Consider the following 21,731-nt stretch of genomic DNA (forward strand, 5'->3'; position numbering starts at 1 on the left):
GGGAACTTACAGTAGATCAATTTGCTTGTCTCTGCAGGGTAAGGGACGTGATGACATTAGTTTCCATCTCATGATCTCATATTCTTCTCTACTTCCTCTTCAATTTCAGGCGTCATGACGGGCAAAGTCAGCTCATTTCTTACACCCTAGATCTATCCAGAGCCAACTCCACCCCCCTTGAAAGTGCTCCCCAATTTAAGGTAAGATGAACCCCTGCATGCTGCCCCCTGGCTTGCACGCTCAGTTTTGCATGCTGACAGTCTGAGTTTTGATGTCCACTCCTGCAGATCAGGTTGTGTCTCTAACTGTGCTAACTGCAAAAAAATCTGCCTCTAACCATCAACTAAACACAATATGAAAAGTAACAAAATATGTGAAAAAAGGCAGGGGTTGTTACTGTAAAAATCTGATTCCAGTTTGGAGACCCTTGAGAAAGAGACAAGTCAATAAAGTGTTTATCCAGGAGTGACAGCGGGGCTCGGCTTTCCTCTAGGACTGGTATGAGATGCTCACCACACACTGGGACTGGCCCCAGCGCTGTCATATATGACTTGGCCTCTGCACTTGACCTCCAGGCATGTTCTGTTTGATATCTTCATGTGTGCCCAGATTTCCTGAAACCAAACAGGAACAACAATGCCAATACAGTTGAGGCACCCTTGAAGACCCCTTTAATGTAAAATTAGTTTTGCCTTTCAGGAGGCTAGGAAAGTTAGATGACTTGCCATTTAGGGGAAGTAATAGGAGCTGTACCACTCCTCAAGTTTTCCCTGATAACAGGAGTCTGCATCCTCCGAAAACCACGTGCCGCAGTGTCTTCTCCTTGCTCTGTGACCTTCATGCCTTTTTTTACACTCAGAAAAGATGAACATTATTGTGACTTCTCTATTCTGTATTTTAAGAAAGTGCCTCAAGTCGCAGAGAAGCAAATTAAACCCCCTCCTACAGTGCAGTACAGTCGTCTCTCCAGAAGCTGCACATTTGCGTTTCTAACCCACTCAGTGACCCTAATCCAGCACCATAACTCAGACTGGTGCTGGACTCGTCCATCAGTATTCCCCAAGCTACTTTCGTGCTGGACCACTCCTTTTCTTCTTCCTCACCAACCAATCTCTGGTGTTGTACCACTCCTTTCCATCCTCTTCTGGCACTGGACCACTCCTTTTCCCTCCTCCTCTGGTGCTGGACCACTCCTTTTCCCTCCTCCTCTGGTGCTGGACCACTCCTTTCCATCCTCTTCTGGTGCTGGACCACTCCTTTTCCCTCCTCCTCTGGTGCTGGACCACTCCTTTCCATTCTCTTCTGGTGCTGGACCACTCCTTTCCATCCTCCTCTGGTGCTTAACCACTTCTTTCCATTCTCTTCTGGTGCTGGACCACTCCTTTCCATCGTCCTCTGGTGCTGGACCACTCCTTTCCATCGTCCTCTGGTGCTGGACCACTCCTTTCCATCCTCCTCTGGTGCTGGAGCACTCCTTTTCCATCCTCCTCTGGTGCTGGACCACTCCTTTTCCATCCTCCTCTGGTGCTGGACCACTCCTTTTCCATCCTCTTCTGGTGCTGGACCACTCCTTTTCCATCCTCCTCTGGTGCTGGACCACTCCTTTTCCATCCTCCTCTGGTGCTGGACCACTCCTTTTCCATCCTCCTCTGGTGCTGGACCACTCCTTTTCCATCCTTCTCTGGTGCTGGACCACTCCTTTTCCATCCTCCTCTGGTGCTGGACCACTCCTTTTCCATCCTCCTCTGGTGCTGGACCAATTCTTTTCCATCCTTCTCTGGTGCTGGACCACTCCTTTTCTATCCTTCTCTGGCGCTGGACCACTCCTTTCCATCCACCTCTGATGCTGGACCACTCCTTTTCTATCCTTCTCTGGTGCTGGACCACTCCTTTTCCATCCTCCTCTGGTACTGGACCACTCCTTTTCCATCCTCCTCTGGTACTGGACCACTCCTTTCCATCCTCCTCTGGTGCTAGTCAATTCCCTCCCCCCTCTTTCTTCTGGTGCCAGACAACTTTATTTTCCCCTCTCTTTGGGTGCTGGACCGCTTTCAGCCATCCTCTTCTGGCGCTGGACCGCTTTCAGCCATCCTCTTCTGGCGCTGGACCGCTTTCAGCCATCCTCTTCTGGCGCTGGACCGCTTTCAGCCATCCTCTTCTGGCGCTGGACCGCTTTCAGCCATCCTCTTCTAGCACTCCCCATCTCAGACTAGTGCTGACCACTGTCCCCAAACCCCTGTATGCAGACCCTCTTTACACCCCATCTGACTGCTGTTGGCTCAGTTTACCCTAATTCTCCCCCATATGATATGAGAGCGCTGGGGCGGCTGTTTGTCATGCGAGCGCCTGGCTGCAGGGTCTCATCTGTCGCTTCTATTATGGAAGGACAATTCTCAGACAATGGGAGCGGAGAACAGGAGCCGCGTGTGACACCTGAACCGCCGACACCAGGACAGGGAACCCGATCCACCACACCCCTGCCACCTACCAGAAACTGCCCCGGGGCCCCATCCAGACCCCCACCCGCTGAGCATCGGTCTCTGTGTCGCCCCCTCTTGTCACATGTTCAGAAGTGTCACAACAATCTACACAGGGCCGGGACATGTGTGACCCTATAGCTGTCACACAACTAAGACACCAATGGACTCCAGAGTTTTTATCATCAAGTATTCAGACTGTGAGGGGCGGTAATGGCGGCCATGGCAGTACTCACCCAAATTTTCCATAATTTTTAAATGAGACTTTCCCCTTTCTGTGTTGGGTGCAGGGGGTTGAGAAGTTAGGCAGTGACCCCTCACCTCCCCCTGACATGACAGGTGCTGTGGGGGAGGGGCGCTATAAATAGAACGTTCTAGAATCGGTTTTGGTGTTAGTTCAGGGCAATAGGCAGGTCCCAGCATCGGATTCGTTACAGTGTTGCAGATAATTCCTGTCAGATCCGTCACATTGTGCAGCCACCTGTTCACAGGGGTCCCGAGGAGTCGGACATCTTTTAACCCCCTCGTCCCTGGAGCAGATGTGTTCTCCCGTGCACAGCGCCGTGTACCTGCCTCCTGCCTCCGCCCATCTGTACAGGGGGAGGAGGCTGCACGGAGCGGAACACACAGCAGCCGGGATCCGGGGAGCGCCGCACCATGGCCGGGAGCAGCGGCGGAGTGTCCCGGGGAGAGGAGGACGGGGACATGGACGCGTCCTGTGTGAGTACAGACACAAGTCATCACCCGCAGTCCCATGTAACACAGGCATAACTCCCTGGGGACACATCATGTAGTAGATGTGTTCTGCAGTCCTATGTAACACCACAGATAACTCAATGATCACTCTCTGGGGACAGATCATGTAGTAGATGTGTCCTGCAGTCCTATGTAACACTACAGATAACACAGTGATATCTCTGAGTACAGATCATGTAGTACATGTGTCCTGCAGTCCTATGTAACACTACAGATAACACAGTGACATCTCTGAGTACAGATCATGTAGTAGATGTGACCTGCAGTCCTATGTAACACCACAGATAACACAGTGATATCTCTCCGAGTACAAATCATGTAGTAGATGTGTCCTGCAGTCCTATGTAACACCACAGATAACTCTACTCACACAGTGATAACTCTATTGGGAACATGTATCACACTTTGGCTTGCCTTTTTCTTGACTTTTGATTTTTGAGACTTTTCCTGGTTCTTGTGCTCATTTGCAACATTTTGCACCTAAAACGGTCTCCTTTTAAAATTTGCCATTCTCTAGTTTGTTTCCTGAGTTATTACCTTAATCCAGATGTGAAAAGTCTCATGTTTTTGCGCAAATCTACAGCTGCCCCTGTTTTCGACTTTTGGAAACTTTTTGCAACTTTTGTTTTAAAAAGTCACATTTGCTACACACCAAACGCCACATGTATCAATAAAGAAAAAACGTTAACATACATCTGACCAGCAGGAAAGCCAAGAAAAGTATCTAAAAAGCCAGACTTATGATACATGCGCCCCTATGAGTACAGATCATGTAGTAGATGTGTCCTGCAGTCCTATGTAACACCACAGATAACACAGTGATAACTCTCTGAGTACAGATCATGTAGTAGATGTGTCCTGCAGTCCTATGTAACACCACAGATAACACAGTGATATCTCTCTGAGTACAGATCATGTAGAAGATGTGACCTGCAGTCCTATGTAACACCACAGATAACACAGTGATAACTCTCTGAGTACAGATCATGTAGAAGATGTGACCTGCAGTCCTATGTAACACCACAGATAACACAGTGATAACTCTCTGAGTACAGATCATGTAGTAGATGTGTCCTGCAGTCCTATGTAACACCACAGATAACACAGTGATATCTCTCTGAGTACAGATCATGTAGTAGATGTGTCCTGCAGTCCTATGTAACACCACAGATAACAAAGTGATAACTTTGAGTACTGATCATGTAGTAGATGTGACCTGCTGTCCTGATGTGGTGGGATATTCTCTGTGAATTGCAGGTGTTGGGTTCTATTGGACTTGGGTAAGTCTTTGGTTCTGTACTGTGATGTTTGCTGTCGTGCAGGACCATAGGTCCCTGGGCACCCTGCTACATTTGGTCTCTGAGCATCTTGGTAGCGTCTTATTTTTTGTGTGGCTGAAACTTATTGAAGAATTCAGGGTCATTGACATTGCATCAGATATTGCTGTGCATCCTGGTGATTATGAATTAAAAGGGATATTCCCATGAAGACAAGTTTCTTCTATGTGCTCAGGATAACAAAATAACACAATGGGGCAGATTTACTTACCCGGCCCATTCGCGATCCAGCGGCGCGTTCTCTGCGGTGGATTCGGGTCCGGCCGGGATTCACTAAGGTAGTTCCTCCGACTTCCACCAGGTGGCGCTGCTGCGCTGAAGTTCCCCGAGGCCCACTGAAATGCACTCAAGTTCATCGGCCTATTCCTGGGTGCAGGTAAGCGCGAGTCTCGCTACACTTTCTTTTTTTAAAATGCGTCAGTTTTTCCGAATCCGTCGGGTTTTTGTTTGGCCACGTCGCCCGATTTCCGTTACATGCATGCCAGTGTCGATGCGCCACAATCCGATCGCGTGCGCCAAAATCCCGGGGGAAATCTGCGCGAATCGGAAAAATTTGGGTAACACGTCGGGAAACCGCGAATCGGGCCCTTAGTAAATGACCCCCATTCTCTTACATTAATTCACTGTATTAACAAATATGCAGCATTTCACAAATATAATTCCAACCGGCCTGCTTAGAGAGGCCCCACCCACACCCTCGAATTTTACACTGACCATCACTGAGTGATAGGAGCTAAAACTGCAATAATACTGTAAAGTAAGGGGTTAAAAATGATCTTTATTGTGTTAACATCACTAAGGGGTTGAAATTTGAGAATTTTCTTTCATGGGAAAACCCCTTTAAGTATGGTGAGCGCCAAAAAGTTTTAGTAAGCCTCACCCAAGACTATTACACTCACAGTCTCTCTGTCTGTCCCTGTATTATACACATATTATTTCTATTATATGTATGTACATTATACACTGTCCCTCTGTTATATGGAGTATAATATCTGTTGTATTGCATGGTCTAAGTAATCAGACTAAAAATAAATCGGAAATTACAATAAACCAATAAACATGTTAGGTGTCGGCGCTTTCCAAAATACCCGATGTATTGACATATAATACATGTATTCCCAAAGTTAATTCCATTACATAAAATAACATCTAAATGTCTAAATCGCCACTGATAAAAACGTGAATAAAAAGTTATCAAAAGGCCGTACACTTCCCAAAGTGGTATCAATGGAAACGTCACCTCGTCCTCACACGTTACGGCGATGTCACTTGGATTTTGCAGGTCATGTAGCTGCAGGCCGTATACACTTATACCTGGTGTCCTCCTTGTTACGGGGTGTTACACACATTCACGGTATATTCGGACCATTCAGTTCTTATGGCGCTATTTACCACAAATCACTCCTGCCCTGCAGGCAGCACAGGTGAAGCTTATTATAACCCTAAAATAGCGTAACTTACCGTAACCATTGACCATGAAGTAAATAAAATGGATTATCCTGTGACTATGACACTTGTGGACAGTCAGGGTCAGGGCACGTGATGAGGTATTTGCCCCGCGTCCCGTCAGTGATTTGTATTGATTATTCACATTAACACCAAAGTTTATTGGCCTATAGTAGAGATCTGAGCGATCGCGGCATGGGTCATATTGTGATGGTGACAAATGGGTTCAGAGCATCCCCAAAACCGCAGGTTATATGGGATGTTACTGTAGTTAGTAGCTTCCAAAGTAGAAGGGAAACTGGTGATCTGGTGACAGGAACTGGGTTCCCGAGGCTTACTGATACACAAGTGAAGATTACACCATCCGGTCCGATGCCGAAGAAGAACCGCCATCGCACAAATTACTCATAAAGTCCCTTGTGTCTGTAATAGAAAGGTGTCTGATCACATAGGACAGTGGTGGCGAACCTATGGCACGGGTGCCAGAGGTGGCACTCGGAGCCCTCTCTATGGGCACCCGTGCTATCACCCCACCGCAGACTCTGCCAGACAGGACTCAAGGCCTCTTGCAGTCCCAGGCAGCCCAGGACCCTAGAAGGAATCTACAATGATAATCAAAACTTGTACTCCTTCTTTCTACTGTATTGGTGTCCTCAGGTGCCTATACAATTTAAACATGTGACAGAGTAAGGAGTAATAAGTTACTGCTTAAATTGTCGCATCGGCACTTTGCGAAAAATATGTGGGTTTTGGTTGTAGTTTAAGCACTTGGCGTCTAAAAGGTTCCCCATCACTGACATAGGTTCATTGCATCTGTTTTGGGCAGCGGGGTCCGAGTGCACAAGTGCATTGCCAGAAGTGCCTACTTTGGGCAATTGAACTGGACCAGGGTGTCATGGAAGAAGGTGCTGGCTCTGGTGTAGAGCATGTGTCATGCTGCTCCATGCACTTGTATGAAAGGTTCAAAAATTGCTGAGCACAGCGTCGGGAATTTGTAGCATTCCTATTCGCTATGAGCCGACACTCCTATACTATGCTGTACCTGCCGCAGCACCCATTCTGTAGGATCCCTATTCTCTGGATTGCGGGGAGTCCATTCTGGGGATGGGTTGGGGTCTTTATCACTGATCGGCTTGTGCTGCCTTAACCTGTGTCAAGGTGGTGACATATATAATATATATATATGTGTGTTTATGTAACATCTAGGGCACTAGTATGACAGCTGGTATAACTGGTGCCGCCAGTCCACATGTTATATCAAGCTAATGGGAGATTATTACACGTTACACATTAATTATTTTATCACAATGTCGCTCAACCTGCCCGACTTCAACATCACCACATTCCTGCCCGACAGAAGGATAGGAATTATGTAGAGGAAAATTTTCAGATCCCGGAGTGACCCCACAGGATGCAGAGTATTTCAGGAGTGAAGGGTCTTATATGGTCTGAACATCCTCATCCCACGACTCTGTACTTCAGGTCTCAGCGTTTGTCCCCTCGTCTTGTCTTCGTGGCTTCCAGCCTTGGAGAACTTTCGCCTGACCTGTCGCAGACACGGTGTAGAGTTGTGCCTGGTGTTTTTCTTGGCAGGATTTTGTTTCCTGGCGCTAATTCCACAGGGTAAACACTTGAGGCAAAAACACTGGCGGATTTATCATGGAGCTGAAGAACATCTAACACTCCTGGCGTCAGCAGCCGCTCTCATATGTAGTCCTTCAAGGAGAAAAAGTTGCGTATTTTCCACTATTCACAATCAGAGCTGCAGTCCAGAATCCAGAGTTGCAGTCGCAGTGCTACAGTTAAATTTCATCTTATTCTCCAGTTGCATCCAGAGCTGCAGTCACAATTCTGCAGTTAAATCAGATCTTTCTACTCCACTCACAACCAGAGCTGCAATTACAATACTGTGGTTATGTTAGTACTTTTATATCTGACGCATACAGAGCGGTCATCATAATCCTGAAGTTATACTGTGTCTTATACTCCAATCGCACCCAGAGCTGCAGTGAGAATCCTACATTTATATCACATCTTGTACTCCAGTTGCATCCAGAGCTGCAGTAACAATTCTGTGAGTGTTAGTATTTTTATGTCAGTCACTTACAGACTACAGTCTCAGTCCTATATTACAACCGCACTCAGAGCTGCAGTCACAGTCCTTCAGTTATAGCACATTGTGTACCCTTAGTCGCATCCAAAGCTGCAGTTACAATTCTGTGGTTAGTTAGTACTTTGTCAGTCACTTTCACAGTTGCAGCCACAATCATGTGGTTATAGCACATCTTCTACTCCAGTCGCATCCAGAGCTGCAGACACATTCCTGTAGTTAGATCACATCTTATACTCCAACCCCACCAGAGCTGCAGCCTCAGTCCAGCAGTCATATTGTGTCTTATACTCTTGTCTTATTAGGAGCTGCGGTTAGACTAATGTCACTAATGTCCTATAATCTAGTCACATTCTGAGCTGCAGATATGTTATTATGTCCCCAAATATTTGCTTAGTCCCAGATGGGAAACAGTAGCTCTTTTATTTGTTTTTTGAGCACCCATCTCACACCTTGTACCAATATGGTCACAATTGGTGCATTATGTAACTTGCGCCCCTTCCTCTGGTCATACAGAAGTTTCCTGCCTGGGGGGGAGATGTGCACCTCCGGCTTCCAGCAATGACTACATAGATTGTTGTGTCCTGGATCCTGGATTAGGCCGCGCTCGTGTCCTCCGTGTTACACACCCAGTGCTGGATTGTCGGGACGCACTGTCCCCTGATAACACCAGCCACCAATTTCCAGCTGGACCAGCCCAGATTTATGATCTGACATCACTGGAGGCTAATTATACCTGCAGCACCTGTATATCACATGTAGCGCAGACAGCGAGCCGGCCAGTGGTGACCCAACATCCAGGAGCCAGCCGCAGGATGAACAGACACAGGATGGGAAGACTGCAGGGTCACAGGATCAGCACTGGCATCCTACAGGTGAGGGGATCCAGATATAAGAACAGGTGAGGGGTGACCGGCCCTGGTATAAGAGCAGGGAATGGGTGAGGGGATCCAGATATAAGAACAGGTGAGGGGTGACCGACCCTGGTATAAGAGCAGGGAATGGGTGAGGGGATCCAGATATAAGAACAGGTGAGGGGTGACCGTCCCTGGTATAAGAGCATGAAATGGGTGAGAGGATCGATATGTAAGAGCAGGTGAGGGGTGACTGACCCTAGTAGAAAAGAAGGGAATGGGTGAGGGGATCCGGATATAAGAGCAGGTGAGGGGTGACTGACCCTAGTAGAAAAGAAGGGAATGGGTGAGGGGATCCAGATATAAGAGCAGGTGAGGGGTGACTGACCCTAGTAGAAAAGAAGGGAATGGGTGAGGGGATCCAGATATAAGAGCAGGTGAGGGATGACAGTTCCTTGTTTAAGAGAAGGAAATGGGTGAGGGGAACTGGATATAAGAGCAAGTGACGGGTGACAGTCCCCAGTATAAGAGCAGGGAAGGACTGAGAGGTGACAGTCCCTTGTCTAAAAGAAGGGAAGAGGTGAGGGGGATCCAGATACAAGGGCGGGTGCTGGATGCGATTATCTGGACCAGGAGCAGGAGGTGAGTGAACGGACGCCAGTATAAGAGCAGATGAGGGGGTGATGGTGTCCGGAAATGATGATTGTAGCTGTAACTTTTCTCTTCCGTGGATGTAAGTTGCTGGACATGTACGGATCAGTGTGACTTCCAGCTGTCGGTATAGACCTCTGCTCACTGTATGCGCATATGATGATGAGTCTATGTGCTTTACCATACACAAAGGATAAGTTTACAATCTTGGGCCCTGTTGGTTCTCCTAGGCTGGATACAAGAGGACATATGGATCCAGGTTCTGTACGCTATCCTGGGCAGCATTTGCCTAAAGATGTTGACGCTAGCTGACCCCATAAGTGCTCAATAGTCAATAAATGGCTTTAAATGCCAAATAGAGGCACATCCAGCAGCGGACAATTTCTCACCTAGAGGATCTCTACCCAGAAGTTGCCCTCGGGAGCCTCTTTAGTTGGAAGTGGCGCTTTATGGCCTCAAATGGCACTATGAGATCACGTCTGTCATCATTCACCCATCTACCTAATGTCTGGGTTTTGTAGCAATCCGACATTTCTCTCTTTCAATGCTCTATCAGTGTGTATGTTGTTCTTATAAGCCCTGATACATTGTAACAAACCCTCAGTAGGAAGGAGCAGCCGTCTAAATGTTAATACCAGTATTACCAGTCACTGACAGCAAACAGAGGTCTCATAAAGCGTCTTGTGATGTGTTGCACTCCGTGTTGATGGCCGCCTATATACATAAAAATGTTATCCGCCTGAGGGACCCCACCATGTGACCTATATCGCCGCCTGACATGAGGTGACATATTCCCCGTGTCGTGCGTTGCGGGCGCCGTGATTGCTGCCAGTGGCGTCTGTCATATCAGAAGTGGCGCACGTCTAATTCACATTTCCATATGGAAATCTCTGTGCTCTGCTCATTATCAGAAGAGATGTCTTATTCCGGCTGCAGCTGCTCCGTATAATCATTTAATCCTGGTGCAGGGGTGGGGGGGACGCATTTCTAATAACCGGAACACATATTAATGTGCATCACGCTGCCTGTCAGTCTCCGACGCTCAGTATGGTCTCCATATTCATCGGCCCCATCAGTAACATCTGTGAGGCGCGAGGCACCAAGCACCTCATTGGGAGAGATGGCTCCTATTGTGGCGGATACTTGTCATGGTACAGGTGTATACATTGCTCCACTCCTAGGAAGTTTTGGGATACCTTTGTCTTGCTGAGGGTTTGGTTTTGTGTAATTTTCCACTGTTTATATTTATTACTGATAATTATACATAATTTTTTTCTCTTGTAGAACTCGGACTTGTTTGAGATGATTGAGAAGATGCAGGTAAGGTCCAGACCGTAAACATTGACGAAACCTTATATTTCCACTAATCTCGCAGCTGAGGGTTTGTTACTGTGTGTGAGTTTATACTCTAAGTTCTCCTCTGCACCAATACATTATAACATACCCTCAGCTGTATGCAGGACTAGCTCAGAGCAGATTTATGATTCTTTATATGCAGCGACTTCTGCTCAGCCGTTTGCTTTGTCTTCCAGGGCTGCAGAATGGACGAACAGAGATACTCACTCCCCCCACCCCTCAAGGTAAAATCACCAAATGCCTCATACTATCCACACTAACCCGGCTCTGCTGCATCCTACAATGGATTACAATACAATATATGATGTGTCTGCTGCTCTGGATGTGACTGGAGTGTAAGACCTGATGTGACTGCAGCTCTGAATGTGACTGGAGTGTAAGACCTGATGTGACTGCAGCTCTGAATGTGACTGGAGTGTAAGACCTGATGTGACTGCAGCTCTGAATGTGACTGGAGTGTAAGACCTGATGTGACTGCAGCCTGAATGTGACTGGAGTGTAAGACCTGATGTGACTGCAGCTCTGAATGTGACTGGAGTGTAAGACCTGATGTGACTGCAGCTCTGAATGTGAGTGGAGTGTAAGACCTGATGTGACTGCAGCTCTGAATGTGACTGGAGTGTAAGACCTGATGTGACTGCAGCTCTGAATGTGACTGGAGTGTACGACCTGATGTGACTGCAGCTCTGAATGTGACTGGAGTGTAAGACCTGATGTGACTGCAGCTCTGAATGTGACTGGAGTGTAAGACCTGGTGTGACTGCAGCTCTGAATGTGACTGGAGTATAATACATGCTGTGATTAGATGCTCTGCTCCACTCCTCTTCTTACTCTTACTCTGATATTACGAGGAGATAACCGGCTATAACAATGTCATTACTTATTGCAGACAGAAGAGGATTATATCCCGTATCCCAGCGTCCATGAGGTAAGAGCCAATATGCGTCAAGGCCTCTAGACTTGAGTCATTACCAATTGGTCTTGTTGTCTGTCCATACTGGATAGTAGAGGGGAACTGCATCTGCACCCCCAGAAATCTGTGGATCCCATCCTAGGACCTGGACTGTGTTCTCTGTCCTGCAGGTTCTGGGAAGGGAAGGTCCGTTCCCCCTAATTCTTCTGCCTCAGTTTGGGGGATATTGGATTGAAGGAACCAACCACGACCTATCACAGCTTCCCGACCCTGAGAACAACCAATCACCAAGTACAAAAGTGAAGCTGGAGAGTAACCACACGGCGCGGCTGTATCGGAAACACTTCCTGGGAAAGGTAAGTCCACATCAGCAAAGGGTGTACTGACCTCTGTTATATGCCTTCACACTGTATACAGGGGTACTTTCCCTGGTAAACACATACTCTGACATCCCCTCATCTCTGTATATACAGATGCATTTCCTACTGTGTATAGACTCCAAGCCCCCACTATATACCATGCCCATGGTATATACAGACACAGTGACCCCCTAATATATACAAGTGATGTATAGACATTCACTCGACATCATTGTCCTTATATTCCAGGAACACTTTAACTATTACTCAGTGGACGCTGCTCTCGGTCATCTGGTTTTCTCACTGAAATATGATGTCATTGGAGACCAGGAGCATCTCCGCCTACTACTGCGGTGAGGTTTACACCCTGTACCCACACAGCAGCCTCATTCCCTGGACTGCCATTATCTTGGTCACAGCTTTCCATAGATTTCAATTTAGGAGCATAAGCTCTACCTGTTTTTTAGTTTTTACTGCAGTTCTAGATTTTTGTTCATGCACCAAGGTGCTCAGGATGGAAGAGGACATTGGAACCTGTCACCAGGGACCTCATTTTCACTAAAGACAGGTTACAGAAGTCCATTACAGCTGCAGTGCACATCTGCCTTTCTGCCCTCTCTAAGCATTTGCGTTACTAAATAATTGTGTGTTATAACTTACCTTGCACCAAGACAAAATCCTTTGTGTAGTCCCAGGGGTTGGGCTTTGGCTTGGTTGCATTTAAAAAAAACAACATGTGACTTGTCTGTGCTGCAGACCGCTCAGCTCTCAGCTCCCACCACCGTGCTCCTGTGCAGCTACTCCCTCCCCCCACTTGTGTCAGCTCACCAGGCTGTGAGCTCTGTGATGGAGTAGGAGGGAGGAGATGTACTGGAGCACAAAGGTGGGGGCTGAGAGCTGAGCAATCTGCAGCACAGACAAGTCACATGTTGTTTTTTTAAATGCATCCAAACCAAAGCCCAGCCCCTGGGACTACATAGAGGACTCTGTCTTGATGCAAGGTAAGTTATAACACAATTACATTGTAATGCTAAGAGTAAGCAGAAAGGAAGATGTGCACTGCAGCTGTAATGGGCTTCTGATTGATTGGGGAGGGCAGTGACTATACATGTGTGACGCTATTGTTGGATTTGCGTCCTTTTGGAACCGACTATTTATTTCCATTTTATTTCAGGACAAAGAACCAAACGTACCACGATGTGATCCCTATTTCTTGTCTCACCGAGTTCCCAAATGTTGTCCAAATGGCCAAGGTAAGAGCAGTATCTCCTATATGGCTGTAGTTCATAGTTTTTTTTCTCATCACTAGTTGCTATGCTAATGTGTCCTTGTTTTCCAGCTGGTGTGTGAAGATGTGAATGTGGATCGATTTCATCCCGTCCTCTACCCAAAGGTGAGTGGTGGTAACATGAGCTGCGGCTGAGCGCAGTAATGTCACATGTGATCCGCGGTGTGACACAGGACACCGGCCTCTCCCCGTAATGTGTGTGTATTCATTACGGCCCGAGTCCTGCGTCATCTCTTACAAGTCATGTGATCTTTGCGATTGCCGATACAGTATATCTGTAAAACGGTGATGACCTTTTAGTAAGACAATGGGGCACATTTACTTACCAGTCCCGATCCAAAATGATCGACGAGGATTTGGAGATGCCGCGATTCACTAAGATCGTGCGTCCTAGTCCTGCATGTGTCGCTTCCCCGCTGAGATCCGCCGGAGTTCACCTTCTTCTTCCCGGTGCATGTAAGTGCTGATCTTGCGACACAATTTTGAAAGTTAAATTCCGCGGTTTGTCCGAATCAGTCTGATTGTCCGATGGCCACACCAACGATTTGTGTCGCATGCAAGCCGGCGCCGATGCGACACAATCAGATCACGTGCGCCAAAAACCCGGGGGAAATTCAGGGCAAATCGTAAATATTCGGGAAACCTGACAAAATGCGTCCGACGGACCCTTAGTAAATGTGCCCCAATAACTTCCTCTAACAGCAATGACTTTAACAATGACTCGTCTCCCATAATGGTGACCTATTATCTTTCCAGGCCTCACGTCTCATCGTCACCTTCGATGAACATGTCATCAGCAATAACTTTAAATTTGGGGTCGTCTACCAAAAAAACGGGCAGGTCAGTAACCGCTATTATTATTCACATAGCGCCATTTACTGCTGTAGTGCTGTACATGACGCAATATCAGCGTGATGCATAGTAATAATTAATACAGGATAAATCACAAGAACTTACAATCTATAAATGACCCTTTTGGGGTGTGAATTGGGTGGGGTACAATCTCTTTCATGAGCATCTCTAGGGGTTGTGGGATCTTACTAACACCCCATTGTCTTCATTTTTAGACCACAGAAGAAGAATTATTCAGCACCTTAGAGGAGAGTCCGGCCTTTGTGGAGTTCCTGGAGCTTCTGGGTGAGCGGGTTCTCCTACAGGATTTTAAGGGGTGAGTTTGGGTCTTTTGGGGGGTGGGTGGTCACTGCTGGTCCTATAGGCTGACCCAGTGGTAACCATACCATTGAATTCTACAGATTTCGCGGAGGTTTGGATGTAGCCCATGGGCAGACAGGGACAGAATCCGTTTACTGCAACTTTCGAGGCAAAGAAATCATGTTCCATGTTTCCACCAAGCTGCCATACACAGAGGGCGATGCCCAGCAGGTAATACCCACCAAGCTACGTGCTGACTAATCCTGAGAATGGAGAGCGATGGCAGAATACTGTCAGAAAATAATGTGAAGAGACTGATGGAAGCTGTAATGGTGGTCACCAAGCCTTCCCAGGAACAGATGGCAGATTTATATTTTGATACTTTTCTTTTTTCTGGCAATTTTGAGGGATTGGTAACTGCTTTTTCAGTAATGGTAAACTAATAAGAGATATTCTGCAAATGCAGTGCACATAGGAAACCACTGAACAAACAAAACAGAACCTTTTACTGCTAGTATGGAGACCCCAGCCCTCTGCCTAGCGCTCAGCGTAGAGACCCCAGCCCTCTGCCTAGCGCTCAGCGTAGAGACCCCAGCCCTCTGCCTAGCGCTCAGCGTAGAGACCCCAGCCCTCTGCCTAGCGCTCAGCGTAGAGACCCCAGCCCTCTGCCTAGCGCTCAGCGTAGAGACCCCAGCCCTCTGCCTAGCGCTCAGCGTAGAGACCCCGGCCCTCTGCCTAGCGCTCAGCGTAGAGACCCCGGCCCTCTGCCTAGCGCTCAGCGTAGAGACCCCGGCCCTCTGCCTAGCGCTCAGCGTAGAGACCCCGGCCCTCTGCCTAGCGCTCAGCGTAGAGACCCCGGCCCTCTGCCTAGCGCTCAGCGTAGAGACCCCGGCCCTCTGCCTAGCGCTCAGCGTAGAGACCCCGGCCCTCTGCCTAGCGCTCAGCGTAGAGACCCCGGCCCTCTGCCTAGCGCTCAGCGTAGAGACCCCGGCCCTCTGCCTAGCGCTCAGCGTAGAGACCCCGGCCCTCTGCCTAGCGCTCAGCGTAGAGACCCCGGCCCTCTGCCTAGCGCTCAGCGTAGAGACCCCGGCCCTCTGCCTAGCGCTCAGCGTAGAGACCCCGGCCCTCTGCCTAGCGCTCAGCGTAGAGACCCCGGCCCTCTGCCTAGCGCTCAGCGTAGAGACCCCGGCCCTCTGCCTAGCGCTCAGCGTAGAGACCCCGGCCCTCTGCCTAGCGCTCAGCGTAGAGACCCCGGCCCTCTGCCTAGCGCTCAGCGTAGAGACCCCGGCCCTCTGCCTAGCGCTCAGCGTAGAGACCCCGGCCCTCTGCCTAGCGCTCAGCGTAGAGACCCCGGCCCTCTGCCTAGCGCTCAGCGTAGAGACCCCGGCCCTCTGCCTAGCGCTCAGCGTAGAGACCCCGGCCCTCTGCCTAGCGCTCAGCGTAGAGACCCCGGCCCTCTGCCTAGCGCTCAGCGTAGAGACCCCGGCCCTCTGCCTAGCGCTCAGCGTAGAGACCCCGGCCCTCTGCCTAGCGCTCAGCGTAGAGACCCCGGCCCTCTGCCTAGCGCTCAGCGTAGAGACCCCGGCCCTCTGCCTAGCGCTCAGCGTAGAGACCCCGGCCCTCTGCCTAGCGCTCAGCGTAGAGACCCCGGCCCTCTGCCTAGCGCTCAGCGTAGAGACCCCGGCCCTCTGCCTAGCGCTCAGCGTAGAGACCCCGGCCCTCTGCCTAGCGCTCAGCGTAGAGACCCCGGCCCTCTGCCTAGCGCTCAGCGTAGAGACCCCGGCCCTCTGCCTAGCGCTCAGCGTAGAGACCCCGGCCCTCTGCCTAGCGCTCAGCGTAGAGACCCCGGCCCTCTGCCTAGCGCTCAGCGTAGAGACCCCGGCCCTCTGCCTAGCGCTCAGCGTAGAGACCCCGGCCCTCTGCCTAGCGCTCAGCGTAGAGACCCCGGCCCTCTGCCTAGCGCTCAGCGTAGAGACCCCGGCCCTCTGCCTAGCGCTCAGCGTAGAGACCCCGGCCCTCTGCCTAGCGCTCAGCGTAGAGACCCCGGCCCTCTGCCTAGCGCTCAGCGTAGAGACCCCGGCCCTCTGCCTAGCGCTCAGCGTAGAGACCCCGGCCCTCTGCCTAGCGCTCAGCGTAGGGACATACCCACATAACTGGGCAGCAGCTCTCCATTTTTGTTGCTGTGCACACACACCTACTCATATTTGTTTGTAGTGTAGTGACCCTGGTAGGATGTGAAGAACCCTAGGAGGTGCTATCGCCTTTGCTTCTCTCCATCCAACTCTCATATTTTCTTCCTAATTTTCTTCAGTTGCAGCGTAAACGTCACATCGGTAATGACATCGTAGCCATAGTTTTCCAGGATGAGAACACGCCGTTTGTCCCCGACATGATCGCCTCCAATTTCCTGCACGCTTACATTGTGGTACAAGTGGAGAATGCCTGCACCGACAACACTGTATACAAGGTAGGTACATGAGAAATGGATCACAGGTGCCTGGTGCCAGGTATCAGATCCAGTTACTTGCTGGGGCTGACTTCCATGCCCTGGGTGAGCGCTGTGTTTAGGATTCGGCTCCTTGCAGCGAGTCTGGAGGTGATGCTGATCAGCAGTGACAGGAGACGGTCTCTGGTCTCACCCATGTCGCACCCTATTAACACTGATGGAGGGTGATTGTTCCCAATAGCTGCAGCGTTGTCTTGTCCTTGCATCTTGCTGTTTGTTATAGCAGACCATGTGACTGATGCTATAATAACCGAATCTCTCCTCTCAGGTCTCGGTCACTGCCCGGGATGACGTGCCTTTTTTTGGTCCTCCACTTCCAGACCCTGCAGTTTTCCGCAAGGTAGGATGGATCCGTATTCTACAATATATTCCATTGTTCCATCATTCTCTCTGTTATCCTAGTGACCTACTATACTACAAATCTGTATTCTGTCTTTACCCAGGGGACTGAGTTTCAGGAATTCCTTTTAACTAAACTGATCAACGCTGAATACGCCTGTTATAAAGCTGAGAAATTCGCCAAATTGGAGGTGAGTGTTGTGTCACTGCAAAAATGTTGCAAGTTGTGTCTTGGCTGCTGTGTGTCTTACCTCCTATCACCTCCAGGAGAGGACGCGCGCCGCTTTATTGGAGACGCTATACGAGGAACTGCACATCAACAGCCAGTCCATGATGGGGCTTGGTGGAGATGATGATAAGATGGAGAATGGTGGTGGTGGAGGGGGCTTCTTTGAGTCTTTTAAGGTGAGATATACATAACAAGAGGAGGCTCTTTATAGAAGTATGATAGTCATGGATGATGGAGTGTAATAAACCCTATTATATGTCTATGACAACAGTGACCCCTAGTGACCATACAGCAGTACTTCAACTTTTTTTGCAAAGTTATTACAGACTTTATGAATAGTTTTTTGTTCTGGCAAATATTGGCTACCACTGGTACAGCTGCTATCACACAAGGCTGAGTTATAGGAGATGTAGCATTATCATTTATTCTTCTAGAGAGTAATCAGGAGCCGCAGCCAGTCCATGGACGCTATGGGTCTCAGCAATAAGAAGCAACATACAGTGTCCACCAGTCACAGCGGCAGCTTCGGGCACAACAACCAGGATATTCCAAAGCCACCAGGAATAGTAAGTGTCCCATCCGGAGCTGGTGACGAGCAGTGTATGCACGGGGTGTGTTTCCTTCTCAGGGGTCCCCAGGACCTCTATGGACTGTCACTGATGGCTGGGAAGCAATAGGGGTTGCAAAATATGTATAGATGTTTGACATTATCCCTAAGTATAGTGCTAGGCTGAGAGGTGAGTTTAGTCCTTTTAATTAAAGATTGGGAAGCTTACAGAGGAGACAGGGGACCCACATTAAACAAAAACTATGTGCAGTTTGCCTGTGTAGTGTGCAGGGGGCGCCAGATTCAGGAATTGTGGCGCACGTTCTTCATAAATCTGCCGCCCCCTGCACTGCTCTGCGAGAATGTACCAACTTTTTTTTGGTGCACCTGTAACATGGGGTGTGCGACTTTGCATGATAAATATGGTGCCCGGTCTGACTGTGCACCGGAACAACTCTTTCAGTGGAGAATTTTGTGTCGGGTATAGTGCAGATGTGACACAAATGTGTGGCAAACACTTTATAAATACACGTGCAAGCAGTTTGCACTGAAAAGAACATGAAAAGTCAGATAAAAACTGGTGCAGGGGGGTTTAATAAATGTGGGCCACAGTGTTTAAATCAGTCATGTGCATTTTGATTTCGGTAAGGGAGTCGGCTGACCAATCTTTTTCCTCACCTCTCACATCAGACTTTTTTTTGCCAAACCACAGTCCTCCTCTAGAACCTACTGTCTTTCCAAAGACACCTCTACCTTATAAGGGACCACTATCTCTTCCCAAGCCTCTTGGGACCCTCTTTGTACATTGAGGACCCTAATAGACATTAGATTTAGTCAGAGTGTTACCTTTATAGATAATTCCACTGTGGGTCGATCTCCCTTGGTAAGTGGATGAATTGCTAGAGTCAGCCCATGGGTGGAGGTAGTGCTCTGTGATTAACCATTTCTGATACAATCTGTCCATTCTGTGCATGACTTGTTCTTTTTCTCTCTCTTTTTTTTTTCTTCGCTTCTCTCGTCTTGTTACTTATTCTCCCCTCTTGTCTTCCTCTCTCGCCATCATTATCCGTCCATTGTTCCCTCCCCTCTCCCTGTGTAACGTGAACATCTCTTGCTCCTACTCCTCTTGGCGTCTTTGTTCTTGCTCTGCTTCCCACGTGACGTCTCTTCTTCATCGCCTCCATGTGTTTGTGCCGCGCTCCCTCCTGCTCACTAGTCATTGCTCGTGCCAGGGAGAGCTCCCGGTCGGCATGGACGCCGCGGAAGTGCCATAGGCATAGGAACCATAGAAGAGGTGGATTATTTCTCCTGCTATGTGTGGTGATGACTGGGTTCAGATTTGTACTGACTTTATAAGTGTCCGTTCCTGGAGGTGACCGCTGCACTGAGCCGCATTCATTGCGTGCAAGGGTCACACGACGTGATATCATAACTTGTGGTGTGCATGGTGTTGGCCATGTGCGACCCACTGTGGGTCAGCGGACCAAAGGCAATGGCATTGTTTAAATTCCTTACCATTTGCAGGTTCTATGCTTGCTGTCAGTGAATAGATACATTTATTGCCTACATAGAGGTCCTGACCACAGCTTAGGGTTAGTTACAATGCATCACTGAGAGGAGCGAGTCTTGTGCTGTTGCTTTCAGTGAATTGACCAGACAGGATAGGATTGTAACAAACCCTAAGCTGTGAGTAGGACTAAGTCAGCATAGCAAAAAATGTATTTAGTGATACGTTGTAGGATCATGTTTAGCAGAGTAGTTGCATTTTGTAATGTGGCCCCACATTAAACAGAATCAAATCTCTTCCAGTCTCTAATCGTCCCCGGAAAAAGTCCAACTAGAAAGAAGTCGGGTCCGTTCAGCTCCCGCAGGAGCAGTGCCATTGGTATCGAGAACATTCAGGAGGTCCAGGAAAAGAGGTAAGTTCTGACTTAGGCAATATTCATGTGGGTAGGGTGCTACTTTATGTTATTACTCCAAATTTTGTCTGAAATATTTTATAGAGAAAGTCCTACAGGCCCCCTGAAGACCCCAGACAGTGGCACCTCGTCTCAGGAGCCGAAATCTGAGAACTCATCCAATCACAGCTCTCCGGAGATGCCCACAACAAAGAACAGGTAAGTGCAAAGTGTAGGTTGGCATCCTATAGTTATAACAAGCCCCTCGAAGGGAGTCCATCCGCTACTTATCACTACTTTACAGGATGGATTCAGGTTCTAGACCAGAAGCCCAAAGAGATTTCTCTCGGTCATCGTCCAGCGCCAGTAGCTTCGCCAGCGTAGTGGAGGAGAACGAACTATTGGATGAGGAGGACACTGGGATGGTAAGAACCAACTAGACCCTGATCCAATATGATCTATGTATTGAGTTGTAGAGTAGTGAGATTCTTATGCTGCGTTCCTGTGGCACTAAATCCAGGATTCACACTCAAGTGTCATTTCTTTTCAGGACAGCGTCTCGTCCTCAGGCACTCCTCAGAAGCGAGACTCCTTCATATATAGCACGTGGCTGGAGGATAGCGCAAGCAGCGTGAGCACTGCCAGCGGAGGAAGCACATCAGGTAATTCATGATCTAGAATTTACTTACCAGTCCAGTCGCGATCCCCGAGGTGCGTTGTCTCATGTGGATTCCCAGCTGCCTCGATTCACTAAGATCGTGCGTCCGATTTCCGTCATGTCTTGCTTCCCCTCTGAGGTCCGCCGGAGTTCACCTTATTCTTCCCGGTGTATGTGAGTGCATGTCTTGCGACACAATTAAAATTTTTAATTCCGCGGTTTGTCAGGATCAGTTGGGTTGTCCGACAGCCATGCCCCCCAATTTGTGTCGCATGAAAGCCGGGACCTATGTGACAAAATTTGATCGCGTGCACAAAAAACCTCTGTGTAAATCTGAAAAATTCGGGATAACCGATGGAAATGCGTTCAGCGGACCCTTAGTAAATGTGCCCCGATATGTCTGTGCACCATAGAATGGCAGTCTACTGTACAGAGGATTGAAGGGTCTGTACTGTTCATTGGCTTTCAAAACTTTACTTGATTCGTCTCTATGGATGGACATCCAGCTCACGGATGGATCAGTTTACAGCTGTGTAGATGTCTATGGATAAGGGAGAGTATATGAACCTATTTTGTCTACCTAAATGAGTAGACGGGCCCAGGACATAACACATAAACCAATTGTAATTCAACAATACTTTATTAAGTTAGACATACAAAGACAAATAAAAAATTAATTTCAATAAAAAATGTGCAGCCACAGATGGTGGTAGGCAGAAAAAGGAGTAACACCATTGGATCTAAAGGGAAAAGGGTACTGCATAACCAATTTTGTAGGGATGAGGTATACCAAGTATTTTTTGTGCCATTTGGATATTTCAATGTTATTATAACAGCATATTGCACTTGCCCCAA

At 48.5% G+C, this 21,731-nt stretch overlaps 1 protein-coding gene across 13 annotated transcripts in view; it reads left to right on the plus strand.

The window, feature by feature from the left end:
* RAP1GAP (RAP1 GTPase activating protein) overlaps window positions 1-21,731 on the plus strand; it is an 86,090-nt gene that overhangs the window by 62,289 nt on the left and 2,070 nt on the right. For 7 of the 13 annotated variants that reach the window (XM_072155370.1, XM_072155367.1, XM_072155369.1 and 4 more), the window contains 21 exons: window positions 110-200; window positions 10,916-10,951; window positions 11,164-11,211; window positions 11,877-11,915; window positions 12,071-12,256; window positions 12,509-12,612; window positions 13,434-13,512; window positions 13,599-13,652; window positions 14,304-14,387; window positions 14,615-14,715; window positions 14,801-14,930; window positions 17,011-17,166; window positions 17,474-17,545; window positions 17,649-17,735; window positions 17,812-17,949; window positions 18,208-18,339; window positions 19,537-19,614; window positions 20,130-20,239; window positions 20,324-20,437; window positions 20,523-20,643; window positions 20,769-20,880. In XM_072155370.1, the coding sequence (XP_072011471.1) occupies window positions 10,934-10,951; window positions 11,164-11,211; window positions 11,877-11,915; window positions 12,071-12,256; window positions 12,509-12,612; window positions 13,434-13,512; window positions 13,599-13,652; window positions 14,304-14,387; window positions 14,615-14,715; window positions 14,801-14,930; window positions 17,011-17,166; window positions 17,474-17,545; window positions 17,649-17,735; window positions 17,812-17,949; window positions 18,208-18,339; window positions 19,537-19,614; window positions 20,130-20,239; window positions 20,324-20,437; window positions 20,523-20,643; window positions 20,769-20,880 (1,963 nt within the window). In that variant the 5' untranslated portion in view covers window positions 110-200; window positions 10,916-10,933. Of the gene's footprint in view, window positions 1-109; window positions 201-3,061; window positions 3,198-8,895; window positions 9,002-10,915; window positions 10,952-11,163; window positions 11,212-11,876; window positions 11,916-12,070; window positions 12,257-12,508; window positions 12,613-13,433; window positions 13,513-13,598; window positions 13,653-14,303; window positions 14,388-14,614; window positions 14,716-14,800; window positions 14,931-17,010; window positions 17,167-17,473; window positions 17,546-17,648; window positions 17,736-17,811; window positions 17,950-18,207; window positions 18,340-19,536; window positions 19,615-20,129; window positions 20,240-20,323; window positions 20,438-20,522; window positions 20,644-20,768; window positions 20,881-21,731 lie in introns of those variants that run through there. The other 6 variants (XM_072155374.1, XM_072155365.1, XM_072155375.1 and 3 more) reach the window with 4 other exon arrangements.

Source organism: Engystomops pustulosus, chromosome 6, assembly GCF_040894005.1.
Source record: "Engystomops pustulosus chromosome 6, aEngPut4.maternal, whole genome shotgun sequence".
NCBI classification, from domain to species: domain Eukaryota; kingdom Metazoa; phylum Chordata; class Amphibia; order Anura; family Leptodactylidae; genus Engystomops; species Engystomops pustulosus.